At 40.7% G+C, this 27,010-nt stretch overlaps 1 protein-coding gene across 2 annotated transcripts in view; it reads left to right on the top strand.

Annotated features, from left to right (window-relative positions):
• Nucleotides 1-27,010, top strand: part of UBE2H (ubiquitin conjugating enzyme E2 H) — a 121,390-nt gene that overhangs the window by 79,596 nt on the left and 14,784 nt on the right. Inside the window, exons 4-5 of one of the 2 annotated variants that reach the window (XM_001144807.8) lie at nt 13,589-13,628; nt 14,963-15,015. The exons of the other annotated variant lie outside the window; for it this stretch is intronic. Of the exons in view, the coding sequence (XP_001144807.2) occupies nt 13,589-13,628; nt 14,963-15,015 (93 nt within the window). The remainder of the gene's footprint in view (nt 1-13,588; nt 13,629-14,962; nt 15,016-27,010) is intronic. 2 annotated transcript variants of the gene reach the window in all.

The raw sequence follows: 27,010 nt of genomic DNA, 5'->3' as shown, positions 1-27,010 counted from the left end.
GTTAAAATACTCTGAGCTGGCTGGGCGTGGTGGCTCATGCCTGTAATCCCAGCACTTTGGGAGGCTGAGGCGGGTGGATCACGAGGTCAGGAGATCGAGACCATCCTGGCTAACACAGTGAAATGCTGTCTCTACTAAAAAATACAAAAAATTAGCTGGGCATGGTGGCGGGCACCTGTATTCCCAGCTACTTGGGAGGCTAAGGCAGGAGAATGGCGTGAACCCGGGAGGCGGAGCTTGCATGAGCCAAGATCGCGCCACGGCACTCCAGCCTGGGCAACAGAGCGAGACTCTTGTCTCAAAAAAAAAAAAAAAATACTCTGAGCTATATTAATGGCCTTTAAAATTGGGTCAAACTATCAGGATGGTTTAGGTTGCCCTGTTCCACTAGACTAGACAGCCTGTCAGAGTTCCTCTTAAATCTCCTAGTCTGACATATACTCTGATAACCAGTGTGCCATAATTCTTTTTTTTTTTTTTTTTTTTGAGACGGAGTCTTGCTCTGTCACCTAGGCCAGAGTGCAGTGGCAGCACCATTGCAGCTAACTGCAACCTCCGCCTCCCGGGTTCAAGCAATTCTCCTGCCTCAGCCTCCTGAGTAGCTGGGATTACAGGCATGCTCCATCATGCCCTGCTAATTTTTGTGTTTTTTAGTAGAGACGGGGTTTCACCATGTTGGCCGGGCTGGTCTTAAATGCCTGACCTCAGGTGATCCACCCACCTTGGCCTCCCACAGTGCTGAGATTACAGGCGTGAGCCACCGCGCCCAGCCAATATATATATATATTTTTTTATTCATGCAAGTGATAAAGGGAACTGCATTAATCTTTTTCATTGTCAGAATAATAGACTGTTCAGGCATTATACATTTTTTATTTCACTCTGGCCAGAAATGACCTCACACTATTTTTGGAGTGGAGGTTTATAATATGGCATGACTAAACTACCTATAGAACTTAGAATACTTACCATTTTATCTTATGTCTTCCTAGATGGAATCATTCTAGAGTTACTCCCTCAAGAACTAGCATGAGTAACTTCATTGAGCAGTATTTAAGCAGGGATGGGCCAGTATTTGGAGTAGAGAGGAGTTTGTCATTCACAAGAGGTTTCAGGTTAGTCATTTAACAAAGGCCTACTTTTGTACCACTGTATTTTCACAAATAAAATGAATTCTGGGACTGGGCACGATGACTCATGCCTGTAATACCAGCACGTTGGGAGGCCGAGGCAGGAGGTTCACTTGAGGCCAGGAGTTCGAGACCAGCCTCACCAATATGGTGAAACCCCGTGTCTACTAAAAAATATATATATAAAAAGTAGCCGGGCATGGTGGCGTGTGCCTGTAATCCCAGCTACTCGAGAGACGGAGGAAGGAGAATTATTCGAACCCAGGAGGCAGAGGTTGCAGTGAGCTGAGATGGCGCCGCTACACTCCAGCCTGGGCGACAAGAGTGAGACTCCGTCTCAAATAAAATGAATTTTGGGGCTGGGGAGGCAAAATTCCATTCAGATCACCTATGTACTTCTCTAATAACCGTGGTTATGACTTTAGTCCTGTCCCAAACAGTTACATAATGGCTACTCTGTAGTGATCTATATCTTTTTTTTTTTTATTTTTTTTTATTTGATACAGAGTCTTGTTCTGTTGCGCAGGCTGGAGTGCAATGGCACAATCTCAGCTTACTGAAACCTCTGCCTCCCGGGTTCAAGTGATTCTTCTGCCTCAGTCTCCCGAATAGCTGGGATTACAGGCATGTGCCAACACGCCAAGCTAATTTTTGTATTGTAGGAGAGATGGGGTTTCACCATGTTGCCCAGGCTGGTGTCGAACTCCTGACCTCAGGTGATCTGCCTGCCTTGGCCTCCCAAAGTGCTGGGATTACAGACGTGAGCCAACGTGCCTGGCCAATGATAAGTATCTTTTGAATTCCAGTAGAGAGAAACAAGGTTCTAGTAAGTAAGGAAGGTTTTGTAAAAAAATAAATAGAGATAATGCTATGAGAATATAAGCCATTGTTAAAAGCTCTTTTACTGGTGTTCTGAAAATAACATTTTTCAAAAATTATGTCTGGCAGCTGAGGCTTTGGCTGTGGCCTACATCATCCTTCCAATCAGTTTCACAAAGTTATTGGATACCTACTGCGAGCTGGGCGTTATTCTGGGTGCTGTAGATACAGAAGTGAACAAATTGCTCTCTTAATACTTTATGTTCTTTTGGAGTGCGAAGATAAAGCAAAATTTAAAACTTCTGATAGCTTTATGCAGAGAATTAATGGATAGAATAGGTACCTTGGATCAGATATTCAGGAAGGGTCTGACAAAGTAAATTTAAGCTGAGACTTAAAAAGATTAAAAACAAAACAAAACAAAAAAAAAACCAGCCCTGATCCTCCAAAATCAGGGGTAAGAGCTTTCCAGGCAGAAGAAATTTTGAGTACAAAGGCCCCAGCCTGGAAAACTGGGTAAAATGTGAGGTGTGTGACACACGGGCCAAGCGGCAGGCAGGGTTGAGTTCACAGACCACTTTGTAGGCCAGGTTAAAGGCTCGACTTTCATTTTAAATGTAATAGATTACATAGTTTTCAGCAGGGGAGTGCAAGGTCTGATTTTGTTTTTTAATGATCATTCTACTGCTGTGGGGCAAGACACAGTGACGGGATAGAAGCACAGTTATAAAAGCTTTTGTAGCCGGAGATGCTGGTGGCTTGGACAAGGCTGCCAAGGTCAAGAAACTTTGTTCTAGACATACACCGCTCTGAAGAAATGTGGCTACATTAAGGAAATCATCCAAGCTGGACTGCAGTGGCATAATTGTGGCTCACTGCAGCTTGGACCTCCTGGACTCCAGGCATGGGCCACCACGCTTGGCTAATTTTTTTGCATTTTTTGTAGCCATGGGTTTCACCATGTTGCTCAGGCTGGTCTTGAACTCCTATACTCAAGCGATCTGCCCACATTGGCCTCCCAATGTGCTGGGACAGCAGGTGTGAGCCACCATGCCTGGCCTGTTTTTAATTTTTAAATGGAAGATTCTGAAGGATTTTAAAGTGCTTATTGTAGAGAGATGTTTAGAAAAGGGAGAGCTTGGTGATGCTGGAGTTGGGAAGAGAATTGCAGGAGCACCACCATTGAGAAGGAAGGAGGGAGCAGGATCAGAACCCAGAGGCCTGGTGTTTCAGAAGAGGGGAACATGTGTGCAAGCTGTTGAGGCAGGGAGAAAGAGTGTGTGTGCAGGGAGGAGTTTAGAAATTTTTATGGAAAATGAAGGATCCTGCCAATTGGCTTTCATCTTCTCAAAGAAAAGGGAAAAGGCTATTTAGTGAAAGAACTAGAGGAGAGAGTTAGGGGAACAAAGGGAGAAAAAGAAAGTAGATTTGCAGGATTGTGGTAAAATGTAACAGTCATGGGAGACTGGGGGAGCGACCCACTAGAGAAAGGGGAAGGGAAGATTGATGCTGAGTCCAAGAAAGGCTGTTGAGCATGTTTAGATAAACTGGTATATATTTGTTTACTTATGTCTCTCCTCCCTGCCAGCTCAGTAGATGTGAACTCCATGAAGGCAGCCCCTGGGTCTGTTTTGCTACCACCACCCCTGTCCTCCCAAATACTCACTACTCAGGGCCTGATACAGTGCTCTTTCTGCAGAAGAATATTCGTGTGAGTGAATGAATGCCTACCTACTGGTACCCTCAAGTCCAAGTTGAGCAAATGTGAATGATGCTTCCTGTGGTAGATTTGCTAGATGGGCATTTTGGAGGGGAGAGGACAGGGGATTTGCAGAGGATTGCTTGAGAGTGAGGATGGTGATGGCTCTTAAATCTTAAGCTGAGTAAGAAGCCAGTGAAGATAAGAGGGCTGGTAGTTGGGAAGAAAATGGGAGAATCTGTGGATTACAGTTAACAGGTGAAAGAATTAATGATTCCTGGGGTGGGAAGCTTTTGGCAAGGACAGGGGATTGGTAGGATAGGAGATGTCTAAATTTGTGATTGTGGAGGTAAATATGTAATTGTGGAGGGAATGACAAAGGTCAGGGTATGTCCTGGGGAGCATGAAGTGGAATGGAATAGAAGAAAGGTCACTGAGGAGAAGCTTAAGAAACAAGCCGGGCACCGTGGCTCACGTCTGTAATCCCAGCACTTTGGGAGGCCGAGGCAGGCGGATCACCTGAGGTTAGGAGTTCAAGACCAGCCTGACCAACATAGAGAAACCCCGTCTCTATACTAAAAATACAAAATTAGCTGGGCATGGTGGCACATGCCTGTAATCCCAGCTCGGGAGACTGAGGCAGGAGAATCGCTTGAACCCGGGAGGCAGAGGTTGCAGTGAGCCGAGATCGCGCCATTGCACTCCAGCCTGGGCAACAAGAATGAAACTCTGTCTCCAAAAAAAAAAAAAAAGAGAGACCCGGGTGTCAGGAGTATGGTCTGTATTGTCACCAAAAATGACAGGAGTTGGGGCAGAGAGCAACTTGGGGGCCAAGCCAGGTGCTGAAGTTCTCAGTGAGAGAAGCCAGTGGTCAAATGGGCCCTTTTAATGTGAAACCTGCTGTGAGCAGGCTGTAATGTCTAAATTCATTTACCTTCATCTTGCTATTAGCCAGAGTAAAAATAGTAGTTAGCTTTCCCACCCCATTCCCCAGGCTGCCACCTCTAAGGATAACCCTGCTTTTGCATGTGCTTGTTACTATCAGAGGACTTGTCCATTTCTTTCTTGAAGTTGACTTAATGCCAGTTTTAATTCTGCCTTTGACAGCTCATTATTATATAATCTTTTCATTTGCTATTTAAAACTTCCATCACACTTGCTGCCTAGGTTAGTTCCTACTCTGTATTGGGTGACCTCTAGCTTTTGAGCTGGTTATTCTGACATCTTTTTGGCATTAAATCTATTTCTTTCCCTTTAGGATTTGGTGTCATAATGAAAACAAGTATTTTTGGCTTCCTTTTTCTTTAAACTGAAATTCTTTTGAAAACAACAAAAGCAATGTCTTAGTTCTTTTTAGAAACCTGTTCACGGTTTGAGATTTGCTTATATTCCTGGTGTTGGTGAAAACTGTGTTGTTAGTGGAAGTTTAGAGATTATGACATCCAATTTGCCTGATTTTAAGGATGGAAAAAAATGAGGCTGAGATGTATGACTACTCACTAGTTGCAGAGTCCATCTTCTGGCTTCCAGTTTAGTGTGTGTGCGCTTGTTTTTTAACTATACCAAATGCAGTCAGGATTTTTTTTTTTAATCTAATTTTTGCTTGCACATCAAGAAAGGATGGTCTTCTTAATAATAAATATGGGGCACATGTTCTCAGGACCTCCTGGGGCTGTGTCACACAAATAATAAATATTTAAAATAAAAATTATAATTGTATTTTCCATTTCTAGTGTGACAGAGTTATGGGAAACATATGTAAATCATAATATCCTCTCATGTTCTTCACACTTGTAAGAGCATTAAGAGATGGACACATAGGGTAAATATTAATCAGTTTTAGGATGAAGACAGTAAGATGAAATTACTTGTTCATTTAACTTATTAAGCTAATTCTAACATTACTGCATGCTTACTGTATGCCAGTTACTGTTCAAATGCTTTACATATATTAACTCATTTAATCTTCACGATTAATGTTGTGTAGATACCATTATTTAACCTAGTTTTAGGAATAAGGGAACAGAAAGGCAAAGAGATGAAGTAGATTGCCCCAGAGGCTCACACAGTGGCATTTAGGCATTCTGACTGGAGCCTGGTCCTTTTTAAAAAATGTATTGTTACATCAGTTACACACATTTTTGGGGTACATGTGCTATTTTGGTACATACATGCAATACGTAATGATCAAAACAGGGTAATTGGGATATCTGTCACCTCAAACATTTATCTTTTGGAGCCTGATCTTTTAACTACAACTCTAAGAGTGGTAGAGAATTGTAGTTGGGTCTTGTGAGTTCAAGTCCAATGTATTCTGTACTGTATTGTCTCTGACCATGAAAATAAGTACTGCCTAAACCCAACAGTGTGGTTATATGAACGACCCAGCGATCGAAAGATAAACTATGAAAACAAAACAGAAGTTAGTCTCCCAAAAATGAAACCAAAGGAAAGTAGGCCAGAGGTTTTGATAATCTACTAGGTTGGTAGAAGGGTTATGCTATTGAAGGATAACACTTCACCTTTTCTTAGTTATAAATGACCTTTTCTTATCCATCCTCAGACTCTATATTATCCATTCCTCAGACTCTATATTACCAGAGAGAAAGGAAGAAACAGAAAAGAGGACCCCTTGTTGAGTTTAGATCTCCTGAACACACACAGGATCAGTTCAGAAGTTCCCATGACACAGGGCATTGAGAGTGAGCTCCTTGCCTGGTTCCTCACCCAAGAAGAGACAGGCCCAGGTCCATCTCTCCTGAGTAGGAAAGGCTCAGATTTCTGAAGAGATTTCTACCCGGGCACAGGCTGCCTCAGGTGGGGCCTGGCTGTCTGAGGTAAGACGAAAATCTATCAGATTGTGGACTCCTGCACACAGCTGGCCAATGTCTGTCACTAGTGGAGCTGGCAGCACCCCCCCGCCCTTACTCAATTGGAACACCCCAACTCTGGTCACCCTGTGTGCTAGGAACAGAGATCCAAGTTATTACCCTTAAATAATTTATAGTCTGAGATACTGCAAGGGAAGATGAGATTCAGTCTTTAATAAGAATATTTTAAACAATTATACCTACTGAAAAAATAGAATTAATCAGTTTGGTTGTGAACAGTCTACTTTATGTGGGCAGTTGTTCTGAAGATAGACAATCAGAATGACTTAATGTATTCACTTAACTGTTTTCTCACAGGAATTCATAAGCTTATAATGCAATTGCATCAGCCACAGCTGTCTGAACCACCTTAGCCTAGGCTTATTTTATCCCTGGGATGTAGCTGCTGTTTTGGCCTTTGGTGATCTTCACCCGTTTACCGTAGGGTGGATTTACCTTGATTCACAAGTTGTTTGTCTAACCTCTCCTTTTGTCAAGATAATTCTGACAGGTGAAATTTCTGGTGATTGGCCCAAAGTATTTCATCTACCCACAAATTTGATCATTAATATCCTCTCAAATAAAGGGAACAAAGATGGAAAAATAGGTGAAGCTTGGCCTCATTTATTTACATATTGACCCCAATGTCAGAAGTTACTCAGAAGTGTGTACAACTCTGTATAGACCCCTTCCTGGGACTGGACACAGAGGCTGAAATAAAAACCAGTTTTTCAGCATGACTTAGCACAATGTTATTTATTTTCACTGCCTATTAGCCTATGGGTCATGAGATTTGTTATTCTAGAGCAGTTGAGTATTGGAGTGGAACAAGCAAAAGCAAGGCATATTTTTCTGTTGTAATCTGTACTTTTTATTTTTTAAGATATATAATAATAGTTTTACATTAAGTGTGATTTGGATTCCTTCTCCAGAATTATAAATTACCTAATTCCCTTCTGCTAAAAGATGCAGGACAGAGAAGGGTAAGCATTTTAGCTGGACATTTATTCCTGTTGTACGATCCTCCCCATCCCCTTTAACGAGTGCTAGAACTACGCCAGAGAATAACTGTCCAAAAAACTTAAGGAGTTCTGATTTTAATCTGGTCAAATCACTGAAATATGTTGTTAGAAAATGTCTGGTAGTGGCCGGGCACGGTGGCTCACTCCTGTAATCCCAGCACTTTGGTAGGCTGAGGTTGGTGGATCACGAGGTCAGGAGATCAAGACGATCCTGGCTAACATGGTGAAACCCCATCTCTACTAAAAATACAAAAAAATTAGCTGGGTGTGGTGGTGGGCACCTGTAGTCCCAGCTACTTGGGAAGCTGAGGCAGGAGAATAGCTTGAACCCATGAGGTGGAGGCTGCAGTGAGCCGAGATCGCCACTGCACTCCAGCCTGAGTGATAGAGTGAGATTCTGTCTCAAAAAAAAAAAAAGAAAAGAAAAGAAAAAGAAAATGCCTGGTAGTGAATAAAATCTTAAATCATGAAGATTAAAAATAACCTGCTACTTCTACTTATGTTGCCATAAAAGCAGTTTTCAAAATATGTTCTCTTAAAATATCTTGAAAATAGTTCCTGGTCTAATGGAAACAAGTGTTGGGAAAATTCCCTTGTTGCAGACATATTCATTAATGTGATGATAGCATTGCCAAAAGGAAGGAGAACATGCCAGGGCCAACTCACACAGTCCTGAGAACATTCCTTTTCCGAATTTCTGGCCCGTTCTTTCTCTGTCTCCCCCCTCCTTGTCCAGGAGTTCCATTGTTGGCATCATTATCCAGAATGTAAATGGCTTTGCCAGAAACACTGCCCACAGCTTGTCTAAGAACAAATGTCAAGGAGATATGCTCTTTTCCATGTATTTGCTTTGGATATTTTTCTAACAATTAAGCCTGAGGGCCAGGTGCAGTGGCTCACGCCTGTAATTCCCCACACTTGGAGGCTGAGGTGGGTGGATCACTTGAGGTCAGGAGTTCAAGACCAGCCTGGCCAACATGGTGAAACCCTATCTCTACGAAAAAAAATACAAAAATTAGCTGGTTGTGGTAATCCCAGCTACTTGGGAGGCTGAGGCAGGAGAATCTCTTGAACCCAGGAGGCGGAGGTTGCAGTGAGCAGGGTGCTGCACCACCACACTCCTGCCTGGGTGACGAAGTGACCTTATCTCAAAAAACAAACAAACAAAAAAAAAACACCTAGTATTGGAAGAGATCATTTTAGTTTAGAAAGTAGAAAGTTTCTTGATAGAGTTGGTCTAGTTGTGTGCATCCCTCAAAGGCAAGGTTATAAACTGTTTCTGCCTACTTTAGAAGAGTCAGAGGGTTTGTTTTGTGGCTCTTTATGGTATTTTATCATGTTGGTGGTTTTGTATTCTCTAGAAAATTTCTGTACCTAAAAATGCTGCCTTACAGAATTAATTTCCTTTAAGGACTTAACTCTTGGATATTTCCCCATAATTCCTCTGTTCTCAGAGTGCTTGCCATTGTTACTAAATGCTAGATTTTTAGAGCTGATAGGGCCTTCAGAAATAGAGTAAGAGTGGAGATTTGGGAGATCATATAGTTCAACTATTTGTCTTCGTAGGTAAAGAAACAGACCCCACAAGGTGAAGTGACTTGCCCAGGGCCTGCAGTTGATTAGTTGGGGCTAGAACCCATGTCCCTGTTTAGTACTTTGCTTTGTGGTGTGATTCTGCCCTCTGTCCTAGTGCTCAGATGGTGTTCTATACTTAGCAGAGGCACTGGAGACTGAGCTCCAAACCATTTATTACTAAAGCGTATGTTTACCAAGTCCTTTTTGGTTCTGTTATTTATTCCTGTACTCAACTAAGCCAAATCTAGATTTAATTGAAAACTGTATAGACACTGTTAATTCCAAGTGTGCTCTCCAGGTCATGTCCAATGAGGGAGGCACCTTAGTCTTTCAGAGACGTTTTGATAAACATTTAAAGCTTACCATAGTTATTTGCTTGACTTAACACCTTTAAATGCCCCGTGGCCTCAGATCGTTGAAGCATAATGCCCTGTAGGATTCCCATTTTGTTTTGCTTGAGATCTGCCATTCCCCAGCACTCAGGTGCTGTGAGCTGATTGAGCTGTTCCACAACTAGCCTATTTTAGGACACAAGCCATTTGTTAAGCCAAGTATGTGAATATGTCACTGTTCAGGCACTAGTCTCAGTGGCCCCCCCATCTCCCTTGAATAAAAGCCAGTGTCCTTAAAAGGGCCCCAAATGCTGATCACCTCTGTGACATCACTTCTCATTTTCTGCCCCTTTTTCAAATCCCTTCAGTTTCAGGAAAAAACTTCAGAGCATCAGGCAAGCTCCTAATGTGCTTTGCACTTGGCTATTCCCTCTATAGTGACCTTCTCCTCTCCTCTTGGTACCAGGTGGCTCCTCTTTCACCTCCTTCAAAGCAAGTCACTTTCTCAGGAAGTCCCTTCCTGACCATCTCATTTAAAATTGCCACCCCGCCCCAACCTTTCCATTTCTGTTTTCCTCCTTTGCTGTGTTTTTCTCCATAATGCTGGTGACCTTCTAATGTAGGACTTATTTTTTCTAAAGACTTCTCCTTACAGGTATTTCCCCTTAAGTCCTGTGTCTTTGAGTATTGGTTTTAGTTTATTTAAATGAAAACTTCCCAGTGCTTCTCATCTGTAGCCAGCATTGGGAACCTTTGCCATAGACGTTGCTTCATTAGGTGTTAGTTTTGAGAGTTCTCACAGAGGCAGGATTTTAAGTATCAAGAACATATTTTTAATTCTTAATAGTAGCTTCAGGCAATATTTTTCATATAGTAGGACCATTCTCTTGCATTAAACCACATAGTGGCTCAGCATTGTTCCCCACTCATCAGAAAGCTTCCCTGCAGTAGTGATAGCAGCATACTCCTATATATAACTGATCTTGAGGACCACATACCTTATAACCTGAGGTTCCTCTGATTTTAGGGGGAGGGTAATGAATTTGTATTATTTGAACAAGAGTGTTAAGATACGAGATTTCAAATAAAATGGTTGGTTTTACTGGCTTTTTCTTAAAATAGTTCAGCACTAGTTAATGCTTGTATAATTCAGTCTATTTTAGAATGTTTGATACTATGTATAACTTTTTTTGGAAACGGAGTCTAGCTCTGGCTTCCATGCTGGAGTGCAGTGGCATGATCTCGGCTCACTGCAGCCACCTCCCAGGTTCAAGCAATTCTCCTGCCTCAGCCTCCTGAGTAGCTGGGACTACAGGTGGGCGCCACATGCCCAGCTAATTTTTGTATTTTCGTTACAGATGGGGTTTCACCATGTTGGCCAGGCTGGTCTCAAACTCCTGACATCAAGTAATCCGTCCGTCTTAGCATCCCAAAGTGTTGGGATTACAGGCGAGAGCCACTGTGGCCAGCTGATACTATGATAACTTTTTATTTAGGAGTTTTTTTAAGCTTAACTATTAAAATTACACATTGTAGAAATGTCAGAGAGCCAAAAGTGCAAGTAGAAATAATGGGAGAATCTTGCAAAGATGACAACCATCCACACCTGTTTTCTTCTAGCCTTTTCCCATTGCTGTGATCCTAGTTCTGGTTCAGGTGTGGTGAGGTGGTGATGAGATTTGAAAAGTGCAGCGGGGAAAATACTACCACCACTAAGAATTCTACACTGTTAACATTTGTACTTACTTTCAGTTTCTTATTTATGTGCATATGTTTTAAACAGAGCAAATAATATAGAAGCACATTGTCCCTTTTTAAAAGGAATATATTAATAGTGTTAAAGTCTTTTTTTTTTTTTTTTTTTAAAGACAGTCTCACTCTGTCACCCAGGCTGGAGTGCAGTGGCGCGATCTTGGCTCACTGCAAGCTCCACCTCCTGGGTTCAAGTGATTCACTACCTCGGTCTCCCGAGTAGCTGGGACTACAGGCACACGCCACCACACTCAGCTAATTTTTTATTTCTTTTTACTAGAGACAGGGTTTCACCATGTTGGCCAGGCTGGTCTTGAACTCCTGACCTCAGGTGATCCACCCACCTTGGCCTCCCAAAGTGCTGGGATTACACGCATGAGCCACCGTGCCTGGCCAGATAAAGTCATTTTTAACCACTGTTTCCTGTTCTGTTCTCTTTTCCTATCATGACCCTGGCCCTGTGCCCTAACTGAAACAATTACTTTTGCAAATTTGGTATATGTTGGTTCAGTACAGTTTTCCTATACTTGTTACCATGGAGAATTGGTAGTTGTTTGTTTTAGTTTATTTAAATAACCTCAGCCTGTAAATATAACATCCTGCAACTTAAAAAAAAAACAAAACTCAGCTTTAGATGTATACAAGTTGATACACATGGATCTACTTCATTACCCTTGGCTGTATAGGACTCAGGTATGGATGTACTCCCCTTTATCCAACCCTATCCCATTGACAGGGTTGAATTTGGCTGTTGGCTTTTATAAATAATATTGCAACAAATACTCTCATGGGGCATCTGGGACATGTGTATTAGTATTTTTCTAAAGTTAATGTAGAATGTTTTTTACCCTAATTTTTCACCTCTTAATACCAAGACATGAACATTTCCCATTATTAAAATGTCTTCATAAACCACATGCTTCTTAAATCTAGACTTTGAAACATCTTTAATTTCCTTAATGAAAAATTAATATTGGACACAAAGATTTTTTTTCATCAGAGTAACTTAAACATCACATAGGCCCTCTTGATTGTAGTAGATAGAACATTATGCTGTTTCAACACAGAGCATTTAAAAACAAAAGTTAAAAGTGTGAGTGACTAGAGTGGTCTGAGACTGGACTACTTGGACTTGGTATTCTTATCCCCTGTTTTCTACTTCAGGGGAAGTTTCTCAGGTTTTTGGAGACAATCTCTGTAGCGCCTCACTTGAGGCTCCTCCTCCAGTGCCATTTCTCTGCATCTTTCCTGACTCTTCCCGTTTTACTCCGCCTACTGTATCAATACTTTATTCAGATTGCAGGTATTTATTGGTGTCTCTTGTCCCACTGCCACAGTGACCTCCTCAAGAATAGTGAACTGTCTTATTTTTATACCCTATCCAAGCACAATGCCTGCGGTGTAGGTGCTGACCAAATATGTTCTGAATGAATGAGAGAGAGAGAGACTGTGGGGATGGGGGTGATGGAGGGTGGGGGTCAGAGAAGTGGTGGTGATACTCACCTTAATAAGGAACTTCAGATATTGAAAGTGTGGAACAGAATGAGAGTCCTAAAAGGAAATGAAGTGATAAGGATGACAAAATGACACCTTTGACAATGGATCTCTGCTTTAGAATATTGCCATTTGCATATATACTGACTGATTGAATAACTGGTTTTATTAATTTCTCCTTGAAGTTCAAATGGCCATATAGCTATTAAAGTGTGTACTTGGTTTGCTAGGAAAAAATTTAAAAACTTAAACCTCCAACAGATATAGCCAACTTAAGAGTATTTTTTTTAACTCCTTGCTTGGTTGCCCCAATTTTAATCAAAACTGGGTTTCCCTGAATGAGTAGACTAATGTTAAAGGAAATATTTTGGTCACTGCTTTTAGGAAATCCTTTGTGGTTTGAAGTGGTATTCCTTTAGCATTTCAACAGTTTCATTCATGTTCCGCGCACAGTGCAGCCAAGTGATACCAGTAAGTGAGCGTCAGAAGGAGAAGTTGAAATGCAGAACCTCCAGATTTAGAGCTTGAACAACAAAACTTCTGGGAGAGTGAAGTTTCTTAACTTTTATCATGACACTGGCTATGAACCATTTAGTAGTATAATTTATCTTTGAGCAGTACCTTCATAGCTCAGAAAAGTTGCTTTAATGATTGTTTTGTATAAGAAGCTGCATTTCTCCCAGTTTGCTCATTTGTTAATAGAATGCTGATGTATTCCAAATAATTGGAGCTATCAGGAGAATATAATGTTTATCAGTAACGAAAGATCTAAGGTTGAAAGTAGTGATTTATAAGTATTATCACCTTTTCCCAATACTGAAATTGTTTCCAGTACTGAAATACTTTTATTGTTCTCTGGATACTTTTTGCTGCTAATTAACATCTCTTTTTACAGGATTCATGAATAAAATTTTCCATCCCAACATTGATGAAGCGTAAGTAACTATTTTAAAATGTTTAAATTTTAGCAGCAACTGCTCATGATTAGTGTTTCTCTGTGTTATAAAAAGCCTCGGTTATCTTTTTGGACCTTATCAGGAGGTAGGACTATATGAATGGTCATGTAAATGATAGAATCCAAAGGATATGAGGTTCTCAATCACTTAGTTCACATTCTGCTGTTGTACCACTTAGTTTTTTCCATTGTCGTGACTGGGTCCTTCATTTTTCTTGTTATCCAGCGAACAGTAGTAATATTCCACATCTCACTTCTCTTTTTGTAGACACAGTTCAGAGATCTGTTTTCAGTCTACAGATAGACTATTTTCAGATCTTATAATATTTTCTCAATTCTTGATAGTAAGGCAAAATGACTATAGTTTCATTTCAGTTAATGAATCTTATTTATCCCCTTCTTTCCTTCTAATATTTTATTAATGATACTTTAAAATATTCTAGCATATCCTGTTTTATACTTCTAGTGCTGTTTAGAATATATTATTGTTTGGGATGCAATTTTAATTTGTCATGGCACTAAGTTTTACTGTCTCTCACAAACATACGTAACAGGTTTTTCTGCACCCTGTGTGAGTAGGTTGTATATATACATACATCATGCCCCTTAGTCCTTTAATATTAATATTTTATTTTATCAGTTATCCTAACAAGGATATTCTCTTATCTATCCACAGTATATAGTTGTCAGATTCAGGAATTTAACGTTAATGCAATACTTATTTAATCTACTGCCATATTCCAGTAACTTACTTTTTAGCACTTTTTTCTTTCAGTAAAGGATCCAGTCTAGAATCACACATTACATTTAGTTGTCATGTTTCTTTAAACTGCTTTAATCAGGATTAGTTCCTCAGCCTGCCTTTATCTTTTATAAAATTCACTTTTTAAAATAACATAGACCAGTTATTTTATAGATTGTTCCTCAATTTGTGTTTGTCTGATGTTTCCTGATCATTAGATTCAGGGCATGAACACACTTAAGGCCAGAAAACTACAGAGTAAGATGGTGTCCTTCTTGGGGTATCACATTCAGAGACACACAAGGTCTGTCTACCCCTTGTGTTCTCAGCACCTGGTTCAGGTGTTGTCTGGTTTCTCCATTGCATAGTTACTATTTTCCCCTTTCAGTCTGTAAGGTGACACTTCAAGACCTGGTACTATTCTCTTCCTCATCATACTTTTCCCCAATTGGGATTCTTTTTTTCACAGATCTATTAAAAGTATTTCTCTTGATAAGTAAAAATTAGTTGCCAGATACATGCAACTAACTTTCTAATTTTTAAAAACATGCCATTCTTTCCATCTGTTTCAGGTCAGGAACTGTGTGTCTAGATGTAATTAATCAAACTTGGACAGCTCTCTATGGTGAGTTTGGCCATGGAATATTTTTTGGAGATGTTGAGACATTGCCTAAAAAAATGTTGTTTGGCTTTTCTTTTCTGGTTTAAGATGTTTTGTTGGTAATGGGAAGGGATTTTTGAGAGACCGACTGGGAAAGTTTGATCAGTGGAAAAAATATTTTCTCTTAAGTACAAATATATCAGTTTAGCTGTGGAAGTTTAAAATGATTTTTTGAGATTCCAAACTTAAGGTATAGTGATACATGTGCACACACATGAATACATGCGCACACACATGAATACATGTGCAAACATTTTATATGTATGTATTAGCACATAATATATACATATTTTGGTTTTGGAAAAAACTAAAACTACTTAGGAATGTCCCTCTGAAATGAGAGAGAAATGATATAGTAAGAGGTTTTAGGGGATCATCTTTTCAAAGGCCAAAACCTCCTTATGAAGGTAGAGTAATTTAGCCTTACCTTCAGTGCTGAAATTGACACCCCATCTCTTACAGGGAATCAACAAATGAATTGCCCAGCTCTGCAAAATGCTATGCTGAATATCCCAGAGAGTTATAAAGAGCATCAGGCCTTTCCTCCTTATCACCTGGTTGGGGAGCTGAAAATATTTTAAAATACAGTCATCTCTTGGTATCTGCAGGGGATCAGTTCCCAGACCACCTGCAGATACCAAAATTCATGCTTACTCAAGTCCCGCAGTCATCCCTGTGAAACCTGCTGACATGGAGGGCTAGCTGTATTTATTGAAAACCACATGTGAATGGACCCATGCAGTTCAAACTGTGCGTGGACCCATGTTGTTCAAGGGTCAGTTGTGTATTTGAAGTTAATTAGGGATACAGCAAATAAATCTGTTTTTCCCTCCACATGTCCAAATCTCAGGCTTCATAGAGTCTACCTACTCCAGTGCTCCTACCCCGTATACTTCCGCTGATTCTCCAGCTGGAAGTAATCTCTGGATACCATTACATTTTATAGCTCCTTTTTTATGGTCCACTTTTACTTTCTACTGTGTATTTGTTGTTTATGCCTATTTTTTTGTGCTGCTAGATTATTTCCTATCTTAAGGGCTATCAGGTGTGTGTCTGATTCATCTGTAAGGCCCAGGACTCTTATCACAGTGCCCTTCACCAGTATGGGTTGAAAGAATGAGTGGTACAGGTAACCATTGCTGAGAGGCACAAGAAAAGAAGGGAAAGCTCAGTTGAGGCTGAGCTTAACCAGGGATGGCTGCTTCTTGTTGAACTTGTACGACCTTTTAGTGGTCTGAGGTAGGTAAGACTTCTTAGTCCAGCCACAATCTGCAAGTTACTTTTGCCAGATATCCTTGAACTAGATTGGTAAATGAGAATCACAGAGAAAGGTGGGTCACCAGCAGAACACAGTTAATCCCTGCCTCCACCTGATTGTGCCATTCAAAAATTATTTTCTCTACCTGGGATATTCCCCCCTGATCTTTGTGTGGTTGGCACCTTCTTCACTCATCTCACATATTACTTCCTCAGAGCAGTTTCCTTTCCCAGCTACTCCATCTGAAATCACACCCCTCCATAGCACAGCACCCAGTTGTATATATATTTTTTAATTTTAAAATTATTTTTTAATACATAGAAACAGAGTTGCACTCCGTTGCCCAGGCTGGAATGCAGTGGTGCGACAATAGCTCACTGCAGCCTTGAGCTCCTAGGCTCGAACAGTCCTCCCATCTCAGCCTCCCCAGTAGCTGGGACTATAGGTGCATACTACCATGCCTGGCTAGTACCCCGTTTTCAATAAGCTTCTAAAACTGGTATTTGTTTATTATTTATCTTATCCCCTTGGATTGTAAGCACCATGAGTGGGGACTTTGTCTTGTTCTCGTCTCTCTCTCTCTATACACACGCACAGGCACACACACACGTGACTATAACAGTGCCTGGTGCACAATAAGGGTTCGACTATTTGTTGTCTTAATGAGTGAATTAATCATGTCCAGAACTGTTTAACAAGAGAGTTTTAGGGGAGATGATGACATATAGTTGAGGCAACAAGAAAGAACATACACTCCGAGCTTGATTAAATGGATTCCTTTTAAGATGGTTTTTTTGGTAAAAATGTCTCATGGCAGGCTGCCTGGAATATCTGATGTAATGATGTGTTTTCTTAAACTACATTCACATTTTAAAAATGTACATATCAAAATACTGCAATCTGGTTCCAATTACAATGAAGTAAATTGATGTTTAGTTTTGCTAAAGCTTTTACCATTGACCAGAAAAGCTTTGTGAAAGATGTTTGCTGACTGTCAAGTACTTCATGTCTCAGAACAGGTTTTTAAAAAAAATAACAGTTTCACTGAATTATAATTCACAGACATGCAACTCACCCATTTAAAGTGTGTAATTCAGTAGTTTTTAATACATTCAGTTATATGCAGCCATCACCACAGTCAATTTTAGAACATTTTCATCACCTCAAAAATAAATGTGTACCCTTTAACTATTCGCCCTAGGCAACCACGAATCTGCTTTTTGTTTCTGTGGATTTGTCTTTTCTGGACACTTCTTAGAAACGTAATTATATAATATGTGGTCTTTTGTGACTGTTTTTTTTTCCACTTTGCATAATGTTTTCAAGGTTGATCCGTGTTGCATGTATCGGAATTTCTTATGGCTGAATAATATTTCATTGTGTAGATAAACCACATTATTTGTCAGATAATAGACATTTGGGTTATTGCTGTCTTTTGGCTATTATGAGTGTTATAAATATTTGTGCACAAGTTTTTGTGTAGACATGTTTGCATTTCTCTTGGGTATATACCTAGGAGTGAAATTGCTGGATAATATGTTTAACTATTTGAGGACTGATAGACTACTTTGTAAAGTAGCCAACATGAGTAAGTTTTCATCACATTTATAAAATGTTAATATACTTACATTAGCTTGCAAAGCATTTAATAAGCAGCAAGAGTTAAACCACGTTGGTCCAAGTGAACTGAAAGCAGACTTCTGTGTTACATGTGTATGAGTTACTGAACATGTTCCATAATACAGGAGTGTGAGCACACTAACAGGTAAGTGCAGGAAAACAAGAAGAAATATTTTCAGAGTATAGTCAAAAGTATACTGAGCATGGGAGAATTGTTTTGACATTTTGCTCAAAACTATTTCTCAAGAAAATTCAACATTTCTTTCACGGAAAGTTTTAGGAACAGGTAAATACAATTATATAAAGTACTGGTAGAATATGTTCGTTCAGATGACCTTGAAGTGTTTTTTCAGACTTATCTGAACTTGAGATCTGAACTGAATTTTTATTAGAAACTGTTAAAGCCTCTGGCGTTGAAGGTTAGTTCATAATTGGTGAGTTCTGAATCACTTCATTTCCTGCAGTGGTTCCTGAGAGAATCTTAGTTCAAAGGACCGCCCCCGCCAACCCCTGCCCCGCCAAAAAAAAACAAAAAACAAAAAACTAACACTAAATAACTAATAGGAGAAAGTTGGCGTGTCAACATAAATATTCAACTGAAAAGCAAAAGGCTAAGCCTGGCACCTAAAACTTGTTTCAACACTTTCCTCTGCTGTAGATTCGATGAGGGAGCAGGGAGTGGATTGTGAAATTTCCTGCCATTTACCTTGCCCCAGGACATGTACTGTTCTGTGGGTATACATATTTGTAGCGTAACAACAATTCACGGTTGAAATTTCAGATGTATGTTAATCATAGCCTGATATTAAACAACATTCATGTTAGCAGTAAATTTAGTCCTCTGTCCCCTCACACCCTTCCCCGCCATTGATTTCTGGTAAGCCAGTTGACTCATTGCTTCTGTTCTTATCCTGTTTTCTCTTTGCCAAGTGTATGTGCAATTTGTTTATTCAGAGTTCAAAATTGGTATAATTGTGGTTTACTCACCCAGTAATTTTTAATTTTGTATTATTTAACCTTACAAGAGAGCTAATTACAGTGAGGAATCGGATTAATTTTGTAAGATGCTTGCCATCAGTATGAAGTTATCAAGTATGAAGTTATCTATTGTTATTGTTATGACATTAAACAGAAAGTAGCAGATGACCAAAGTGATTTTGGCTTCCTGCATGATAGCATCTTTTTTTTTGCATCCCTTCCTGCTCTTCCAGACAGCAGTGACAGAAGCTCTGAGAAACATAAAATGTAGCCAAGGGGATCTGGATTTCCATTTCAAAACAAATTAATTTTAAGGACTGATAGGAGAGTTCATTAAGCCACAGGTAGCTTTTTAAGCACTCTTCTATTTTCCAGTTTTCCTTTTTTTCTCCAAAATATATTTTATCTGTAGTTGGCTTATCACCCTGCACTCCTGGGGGCCCAGGTGCCTTCACTGCAATACAGCTTTAATCTCTCTCTCATCCCACCCTTCTGGACCAGGCATGCTTGATCCCTGCAAATGTGTTTCTCTCTCCAGCTTTCGTTTAACTCATTCTTTGACTGCCTTCGTAAATTATTTATATGATGGATTAAGTTGTAGGCTGGGCACGGTGGCTCATGCCTGTAATCCCAGCACTTTGGGAGGACGAGGCAGGCGGATCACCTTAGGTCGGGAGTTCAAGACCAGCCATAACCAACATGGAGAAACCCCATCTTTATTAAAAATACAAAATTAGCCAGGCGTGGTGGCACATGCCTGTAATTCCAGCTACTCAGACAGCTGAGGCAGGAGAATTGTTTGAACCCGGGAGGCGGAGGTTGCAGTGAGCCCAGATTGCACCATTGCACTCCAGCCTGGGCAATAAGAGCAAAACTCCATCTCAAAAAAACAAACAAAAAAAAAAAGTTGTGGAGAAGTGAGGTGGAAGACAATTTTCTTATGAAATTGGGCAGTTTACATTTTCACTCTTAGGGTTGCTAGCCAGTGGACTAGATACTTCTACTCTTATTTTGCTGGGGAGAAAAATCAACATTTGGGAAAAGTCTTCCCCTAGAGTTATCTGGGGAGTTAGTAACAGGCAAATGAAATTGACTACAACAGAAGGAATACTTCAAGGACTTTGAGATTAGGCAAGAGATATAATTTTTTTTTTTTTTTTTTTGAGACGGAGTCTCGCTCTGTCGCCCAGGCTAGAGTGCAGTGGCACGATCTCAGTTCACTGCGAGCTCTGCCTCCCGGGTTCACGCCATTCTCCTGCCTCAGCCTCCCGAGTAGCTGGGACTACAGGCACCTAAAATTTATTTTACCAGGCATTTAGAAATTTAAAATACAAATTTAACACTTATCCCATCCCCTTTTCAGTTAGATAGTCTGTGAATCTTCCCAAATAATTCAGATTTTGGCAGAAGGTATATCTTAAAATAATGCTTTATGCTGGATTAGTGCATGCTGTTTCCTAAACATTTTAGTGTAACTACACAGATAAGAAATACATGTATGTGTCTGCATGGATGATTAATTGGCCAACTACTATTTGAACAGCTTGAGAACTTCAGTATTGATCTGTCCATGTTGAATCACAAACGTCATCCTGCCTTTGGAACAGCTGTATGTCATTATTTGTAGATAGAGGCCAAGTAGAGCAATTCTGTCCAGTACTATTGGGATAATGTCACCTGTTGTACATAATAAAGAAATGTGCTCAGTTGTGGATTTGCGCTTCAACAGTGCTTAGCTAGCTCCATAACCAACCTTCTTTATCTGTCTGCTTGGAAATCTTCAGATGTGGTGTATGTGGCTCAGGAGTCTAACTAGTTATATACATAAAAATGGAGTCTTGCTGGCTTTGAACAACTTAGTGGACATTCATTAAAAATACCACACTCACTGGTGGTCAGCTTTAAAACCATGGGGTGGTCCAGGCTTTTTGGATCGTGGGACATGAGCCAGCCAGGGTATGGCTCTGAAAGACAGCCACAGCTATGCTCTACTTTCGTAGGGGCTCTGATTTTAGGGCTTGTTTCATTCTTGATTATATGTAAATGTAACCTTGATTTGTTTTATCTTCATTCACTTATGATTACTGAGTTATAAAGTCTTCCCAGCGTATGGACACTTGGCTTGTAATTGCAGGAAGTTACCTCTTGTTATTCTTTTCTGGTATTAACAACTAAATTATTGTCTAGTAATTACAAGCTTGAATAGCGAGTTTTAGTATGACAGCAGGACTATCCAGCTAGCTAATTACACATTAACTGCCCTCATTTCTGGAAGGTTAATAACAAATCCTATTACCATGTTTTAGCTTACAAGCTCTTAAGGTAAGCAGGGTCATAAGGTTTGAACGAGGATGAATTACCTCTAAAAAACACCCAAATAGATGAGAATTGTTTTGAGATTGACAATGCAACAAGAGCAGTGTTTTTGATGAACAAGAGCTTGTTTTCTTCATTGTGATCTATGCAGTAGCACTTATTTTCTTCTGCAACTCTCTGAAGTTTAAATATGTTGGGGGGAAAGGGGCTACAATTAGGCAATGAATGGGAAATTACCTTTTAAGCGGGTTTGGAATGCTTTAAAAACAGTCCATGTCCTGTAACTACACACCTCAGTTTGGTGGCCTGGTAGCCTGGCCCTGAGCAGAATGTGGCTGGTTTTCCCAGTTTCAGCACCCTGCATCCATCTATCCGTCTATCTTTTCTCTTCTCTTCTCTTTTCTCTTCTTTCTTTCTTTCTTTCTCTCTTTCTCTTTTTCTTTCTCTTTCTCTGTCCCTCCCCCCCTCCCCCTTCCCTCTCTCTCTCTTTCTCTCTCTCTTTCTTTCTTTTTTGAGATAGAGTCTTCCTCTGTCACCCAGGCTGGAGTGCAGTGGCACAATCTTGGCTCACTGCAACCTCTGCCACCTGGGTTCAAGCAGTTCTCCTGCCTCAGCCTCCCAAGTAGCTGGGATTACAGGCGCCTGCCACCGCACCTGGCTAATTTTGTGGTTTTAGTAGAGATAGCATTTCACCATCTTGGCCATGCTGGTCTTGAACTCCTGACCTCATGATCCACCTGCCTCGGCCTCCCAAAGTACTGGGATTACAGGCGTGTGCCACCACGCCAGGCCAGCGCCCTGCATCTTTCATATTGCCCTTTCCCACACAGCACAGGAACACCTGTTTCTAGCTTCAAATACTTAAAAACCAAAATGCTACTACTGAGATTTAAATGTATTTATCATGTATGTTGCAAACATTCTTTGAGTGTTTGAATTCCTAATTATTCTTTTTTTCTTTTTTTTTTGAGACAAGGTCTTGCCCTGTCACCCAAGCTGGAGTGCAGCGTGGCTCACTGCAGCCTCAACCTTCTGGGCTCAAGTGATCCTCCTGTCTCAGCCTCTCAAATAGCAGAGACTACAGGCATGCACCACCACATCAGGCTAATTTTTTATTTATACTGGAGATGGGGGTGTCACTATGTTGTCCAGGCTGGTCTCGAACCCCTGGGCTCAAGTGATCTGCCCACCTGGGCCTCCCAAAGTGCTAGGATTACAGTCATGGGCCACTGCACCCAGCCACCTTTTTTGAGAGGTGGGAGGAGGGAAGAGTTTGGTGTGTTTTTTAAGCATCCCACTTCTTTTCGGAGGTGTTTTCACCTGTTTTTGTTTTTTATTTTGTTTTGTTTTGTTGCCTGCATGGCCCTCTTCATTAAGACTTTATCTTTTTAAGATCCCCATGGGCTAATATGAGAAGATATGTGAATCTGCTGAGCTTAGACTTTTTATATATTTTATCCACACATGAGACCCTCTCAGTCAAGTAATTGTATGAATTCTTTAATATACCTTTTAGTATTTGGTGGCGGGTTATATTATCTTAATTGCAGCTAGTTAGCCTTCAGTAAACTAGGTGCAGCATTGTGAGCCCTGTGGCCAGTTGGGCCTGAGCCACAGCACTGCAGGAAGTCTGATGGGTTGCTTCAGCTCGCCACCTGTGTGCCCTCAAAACAGGTGGAGAAATGGGCTTTTTGTCACTGAAGTTGAGTTCAAATTAATTATTTTATTTTATTTTATTTTAATTGAGATGGAGTCTTGCTCTGTCACTCAGACTGGAGTGCAGTGGTGCAATCTCGGCTCACTGCAACCTCTGCCTCCTGGGTTCAAGCGATTCTCCTGCCTCAGCCTCCCAAGTAGCTGGGATTACCGGCGCCCACCACCAAACCCGACTAATTTTTGTATATTTAGTAGAGACAGGATTTCACCATGTTGGCCAGGTTGGTCTTGAACCCCTGACTTCAAGTGATCCGCCCGCCTCAGCCTCCCAAAGTGCTGGGATTACAGGCGTGAGCCACTGCGCCCGGCTCAAATTAGTTATTTTAGAGAATATTACTTTTAATCTCAAAACTGTTTCTTTGAATTCTGCCTGCCTATCCGATTGGTTTTACTGAAGTTTTCCTTGAGGGGCTGTCTGTCATCTTTTAGGGCCCTCTGTTTGCAAGTTTTTTTCAAAAATAACAACTGCTTAGTTGTGTGCAGTGTAGGACTCTTTATAGGTTTTTGACTACTCTTCTTTTCTTGTAGAATTTCACTGTCTTTTAATGTTTACAGACTGCAAGCAGGATAAAATTAAAAATTCAACCATTATTAATATTGCTGCTTTGTAGGAGCTGGTAAAGGAGTAGAAGGTAAAGATCTATTAATTATGGTGTCTAATACACCCTTGAGGAAAATCTGTTAACTCCAAATTATTAAGTACCTAAAGAAATCTGGAGATCTTAATTTATTTGCCCTATTTCAAGCCTTACCAAAAAAAAAAAAAAAGCTACCTGGTTTTTGTGCATATAGTAGATACCCACCACCACCACCAAAAATAATTGTGGAATGAATGAGATTTTATGGTTGGCTTTATTTTGGGCACATATTGTAAAATTCATGACTTGCATGGCAGTTCATGACGAATTCAATACAGTTCCTAAAGTCAACCAATGGAATTTTGAAAGGTCAACAGCTGCTTTTCTCTAGTAGTCAAGGATGTGAATAACGTGGGTGAAATTCCCAGGAGTTTCAACTATAATGACCAAAAGTTCAGGGGAAAGAGATCTATGTAAGTCACAGAGGGAATCATCAGTTCTAGACAACAATTGACTTGTGATTTTTGTCCATGTTTTCCTCTAGGTGTGAACAGGATTTTTCTTTCCTTTCCTGTCAGCCCTGTTCCTTATTGAATTACAGAACAGATAAATACCTTAGACAGTAGTGACTATCCCTGTGATTTTCAGCTTGGAAAGCCAGGAGTCCTCCCCCAGATGGAGAGGGATGATGAAAGAAGTTTGGATAGCATGCTTCTGGAGGATGCAGAATTTTGATTGACAAATAATCATTGTACATATTCATGGGGTACATAGTGATGTGTTTTTTGTTTTTTATTTTTTGTTTTTGTTTTTGTTTGAGACAGAGTCTTGCTCTGTCGTCCAGGCTGGAGTGCAGCAGCGTGATCTTGGCTTACCGCAGCCTCCACCTCCCGAGTTCAAGCAGTTCTCCAGGTTGCAGAATTTTGATTGAGGGCAAGAGGAACTTATTGTTTGTGGGAAATGACCTAAGTGATTGTTTTAAGGAAACTTTCTCTGATTACAAAGGTGAGAGTATAGAGCCTTTAAGGCCATTTAGTAGATGGCTGCCCTGATCCAGGGCTGGAATGATATATTGGTTTTGACATAGTTACATGCCAGGGGAAATAAAAGAAAAACTAGAGACATTTCTGGGAAACTGAGTGAGTACATGGAAGAAAGGAAGAACACCTAGCCAGATTCCTTCCAGAGGCTTGGAGCCTGAGAGCCAGGGCGTTAGAGTCAACCTACTCCCTTCATTAGGTGAAGGGAATGGGTTTTCAGGAAAATAATCTTAGACATGTAAAGTTTGATAAGACTACAAGACTAGACATATGAAGGACCAGTTATATGGATTTGGTAGTTACCAACATAGACTTCTTATTTTTCTTTCTTTCTTTTTTATTTAAAGAGACTGGGCCTCAGCTGGGCATGGTAGCTCACGCCTGTAATCCCAGCACTGGGAGGCCAAGGCGAAGAGGATCACTTGAGCCTTGGAGTTTGGGACTAGCTTGGGCAACATAGAACTTGTCTCTGGAAAAAAAAAAAGAGAGAGACTGGGTCTCACTGTGTCATCCAGGCTGGAGTGCAGTAGTTGTGATCATAGTTCACTGTAACTTCAAACTCCTGGGCTCTAGTGATCCTCCCTCCTTAGCCTCCTGAGTAACTGGGATTACAGGTACAAGCCACCACACCCAGTAGACTTATTCCTTTAAAATTGTAGGATGGCCAGGCGCGGTGGCTCATGCCTGTATCCCAGCACTTTGGGAGTCTGAGGTGGATGGATCACCCTGAGATCAGGAGTTCGAGACCAGCCTGGCCAACATGGCAAAACCCTGTCTCTACTAAAAATACAAAAAATTAGCTGGGCGTGCACCTGTAATCCAGCTACTCGAGAGCTTGAGGCAGGAGAATTGCTTGAACCCAAAAGGCAGAGGTTCCAGTGAGCTGAGATTGCGCCACTACACTCCAGCCTGGGGAGATAGAGCGAGACTCCGTCTCGAAAAAAAAAAAAAAAAATAATAATAATAATAATAATAATTATAGGATGATGGCTTCCCGGGGTAACAGCGTACAAAGCTAATTCTTAAAATGCAAATGCCACAGAATTTGAGCCGCTGTGCAGGATGCTGATGTCTTTCCCGATAAGTTTTTTGTTATTTGTTTTTAACAGGATGTTGGGCTTCTGGGGGACAGGTAGTAGAAGGAGAAAGGGGATGGGGTAAGTGGGGTAACGGAAGAATGGCTTTGATGGTTCTTGGCACTTAGCACCACTTGGTGGTGGTTTCTGAGTTACAGCATGTATTTTTCAGTATTAAGTCCATAAAACAAATGAACAATATTTAGGTAAAAGTCTCCAAAATGACTGCCTGTGTGCTAATTGTGGTTCCCAGTGAGGCAGAGCATGTCAAGGTTTGGGTATCCACAGGATTTTAACCTGCAGAAAGCAGTGTATATTACATTTTTTTTTTGAGTGGGGAGTGGTAGAGAGAGGGTCTTGCTTTGTCACCCAGGCTGGTATGCAGTGGCATCACAACATACTGCAGCCTCGACCCATCCACCTGCCCCTGACTTGAGCAATCCTCTTACCTCGGCAACTACTGAGCACCTACTCTCCTGAGTAGTTGGAACCACAGGCACATGCCACCATGCCCAATTATTATTATTATTATTATTTATTTTTTTTTTTTTTTGTAGAGACCGGATCTCCCTATGTTGCCCAGGCTGTTACTGAACTCCTGGGCTCAGGCCGTCTTCCTGCCTTGGCCTCCCAAAGTGCTAGGATTACAGACATGAACCACCTTGCCCAGCTTGAAATTTTCCATTTATTTCAAAGGAAATAGAGGAAAAAGAAATAACTTGTGGTCACTGGTTCATAAATAGCCAAGAATAAAACATGAGATGTGTGATTCATCCCCTCTTGTGTTTTCTCCTTCAAGCCCTGCACCATTTCATTGTGAGTCACCTGGAATAGGGCGATTTTACTTTAAGAATTGGTACATTTTTTTCAGTGTAACTCTTTTTAATTAATACATATTCTTTAAGGGATACAGGTAGCTGAAATGTCTACCCTTTGAGGATGTCATATTTGTATTAATAGTTTAGTTCTCTGGTGCAATTTGAAGTATATCTTATAGTCACTTTTAGTAATGTGTGTTACTTCCCTGTAAGGAATAGCAATGTTATACTTCTCCTTTTGCAGTGAAGAAATTGAGATGTAGAAAGGAAGAGACCTGCCCAAGGTCAAAGAGCAAGGCAGTGGAAAGCCTGAGATTAGACTTGTGGTCTTTTAGATTTTTCATCTGTTGTTCACCACTGAGGAGCCAGCTTTCTGTTTGCTGGAGACAGTTCAGCCTAATGGAATTTTCTCTGCCAGATGTCCACATTGTGTTAGGTGATGATTCTAACCATCCTCTAATACCCATTCTCCTCCAAAGTGGCCCTTTAGTTCCCCTCCAGAACAGATCTGCTTTTGACTGCCTGAGGTTTGGCACACCTCTGCCTAGAGATAACAGTG

This window comes from Pan troglodytes, chromosome 6, assembly GCF_028858775.2.
Source record: "Pan troglodytes isolate AG18354 chromosome 6, NHGRI_mPanTro3-v2.0_pri, whole genome shotgun sequence".
NCBI lineage: Eukaryota > Metazoa > Chordata > Mammalia > Primates > Hominidae > Pan > Pan troglodytes.
Note: the sequence above shows the minus strand (reverse complement) of the source record. Positions and strands in the feature narration are given on the sequence as shown.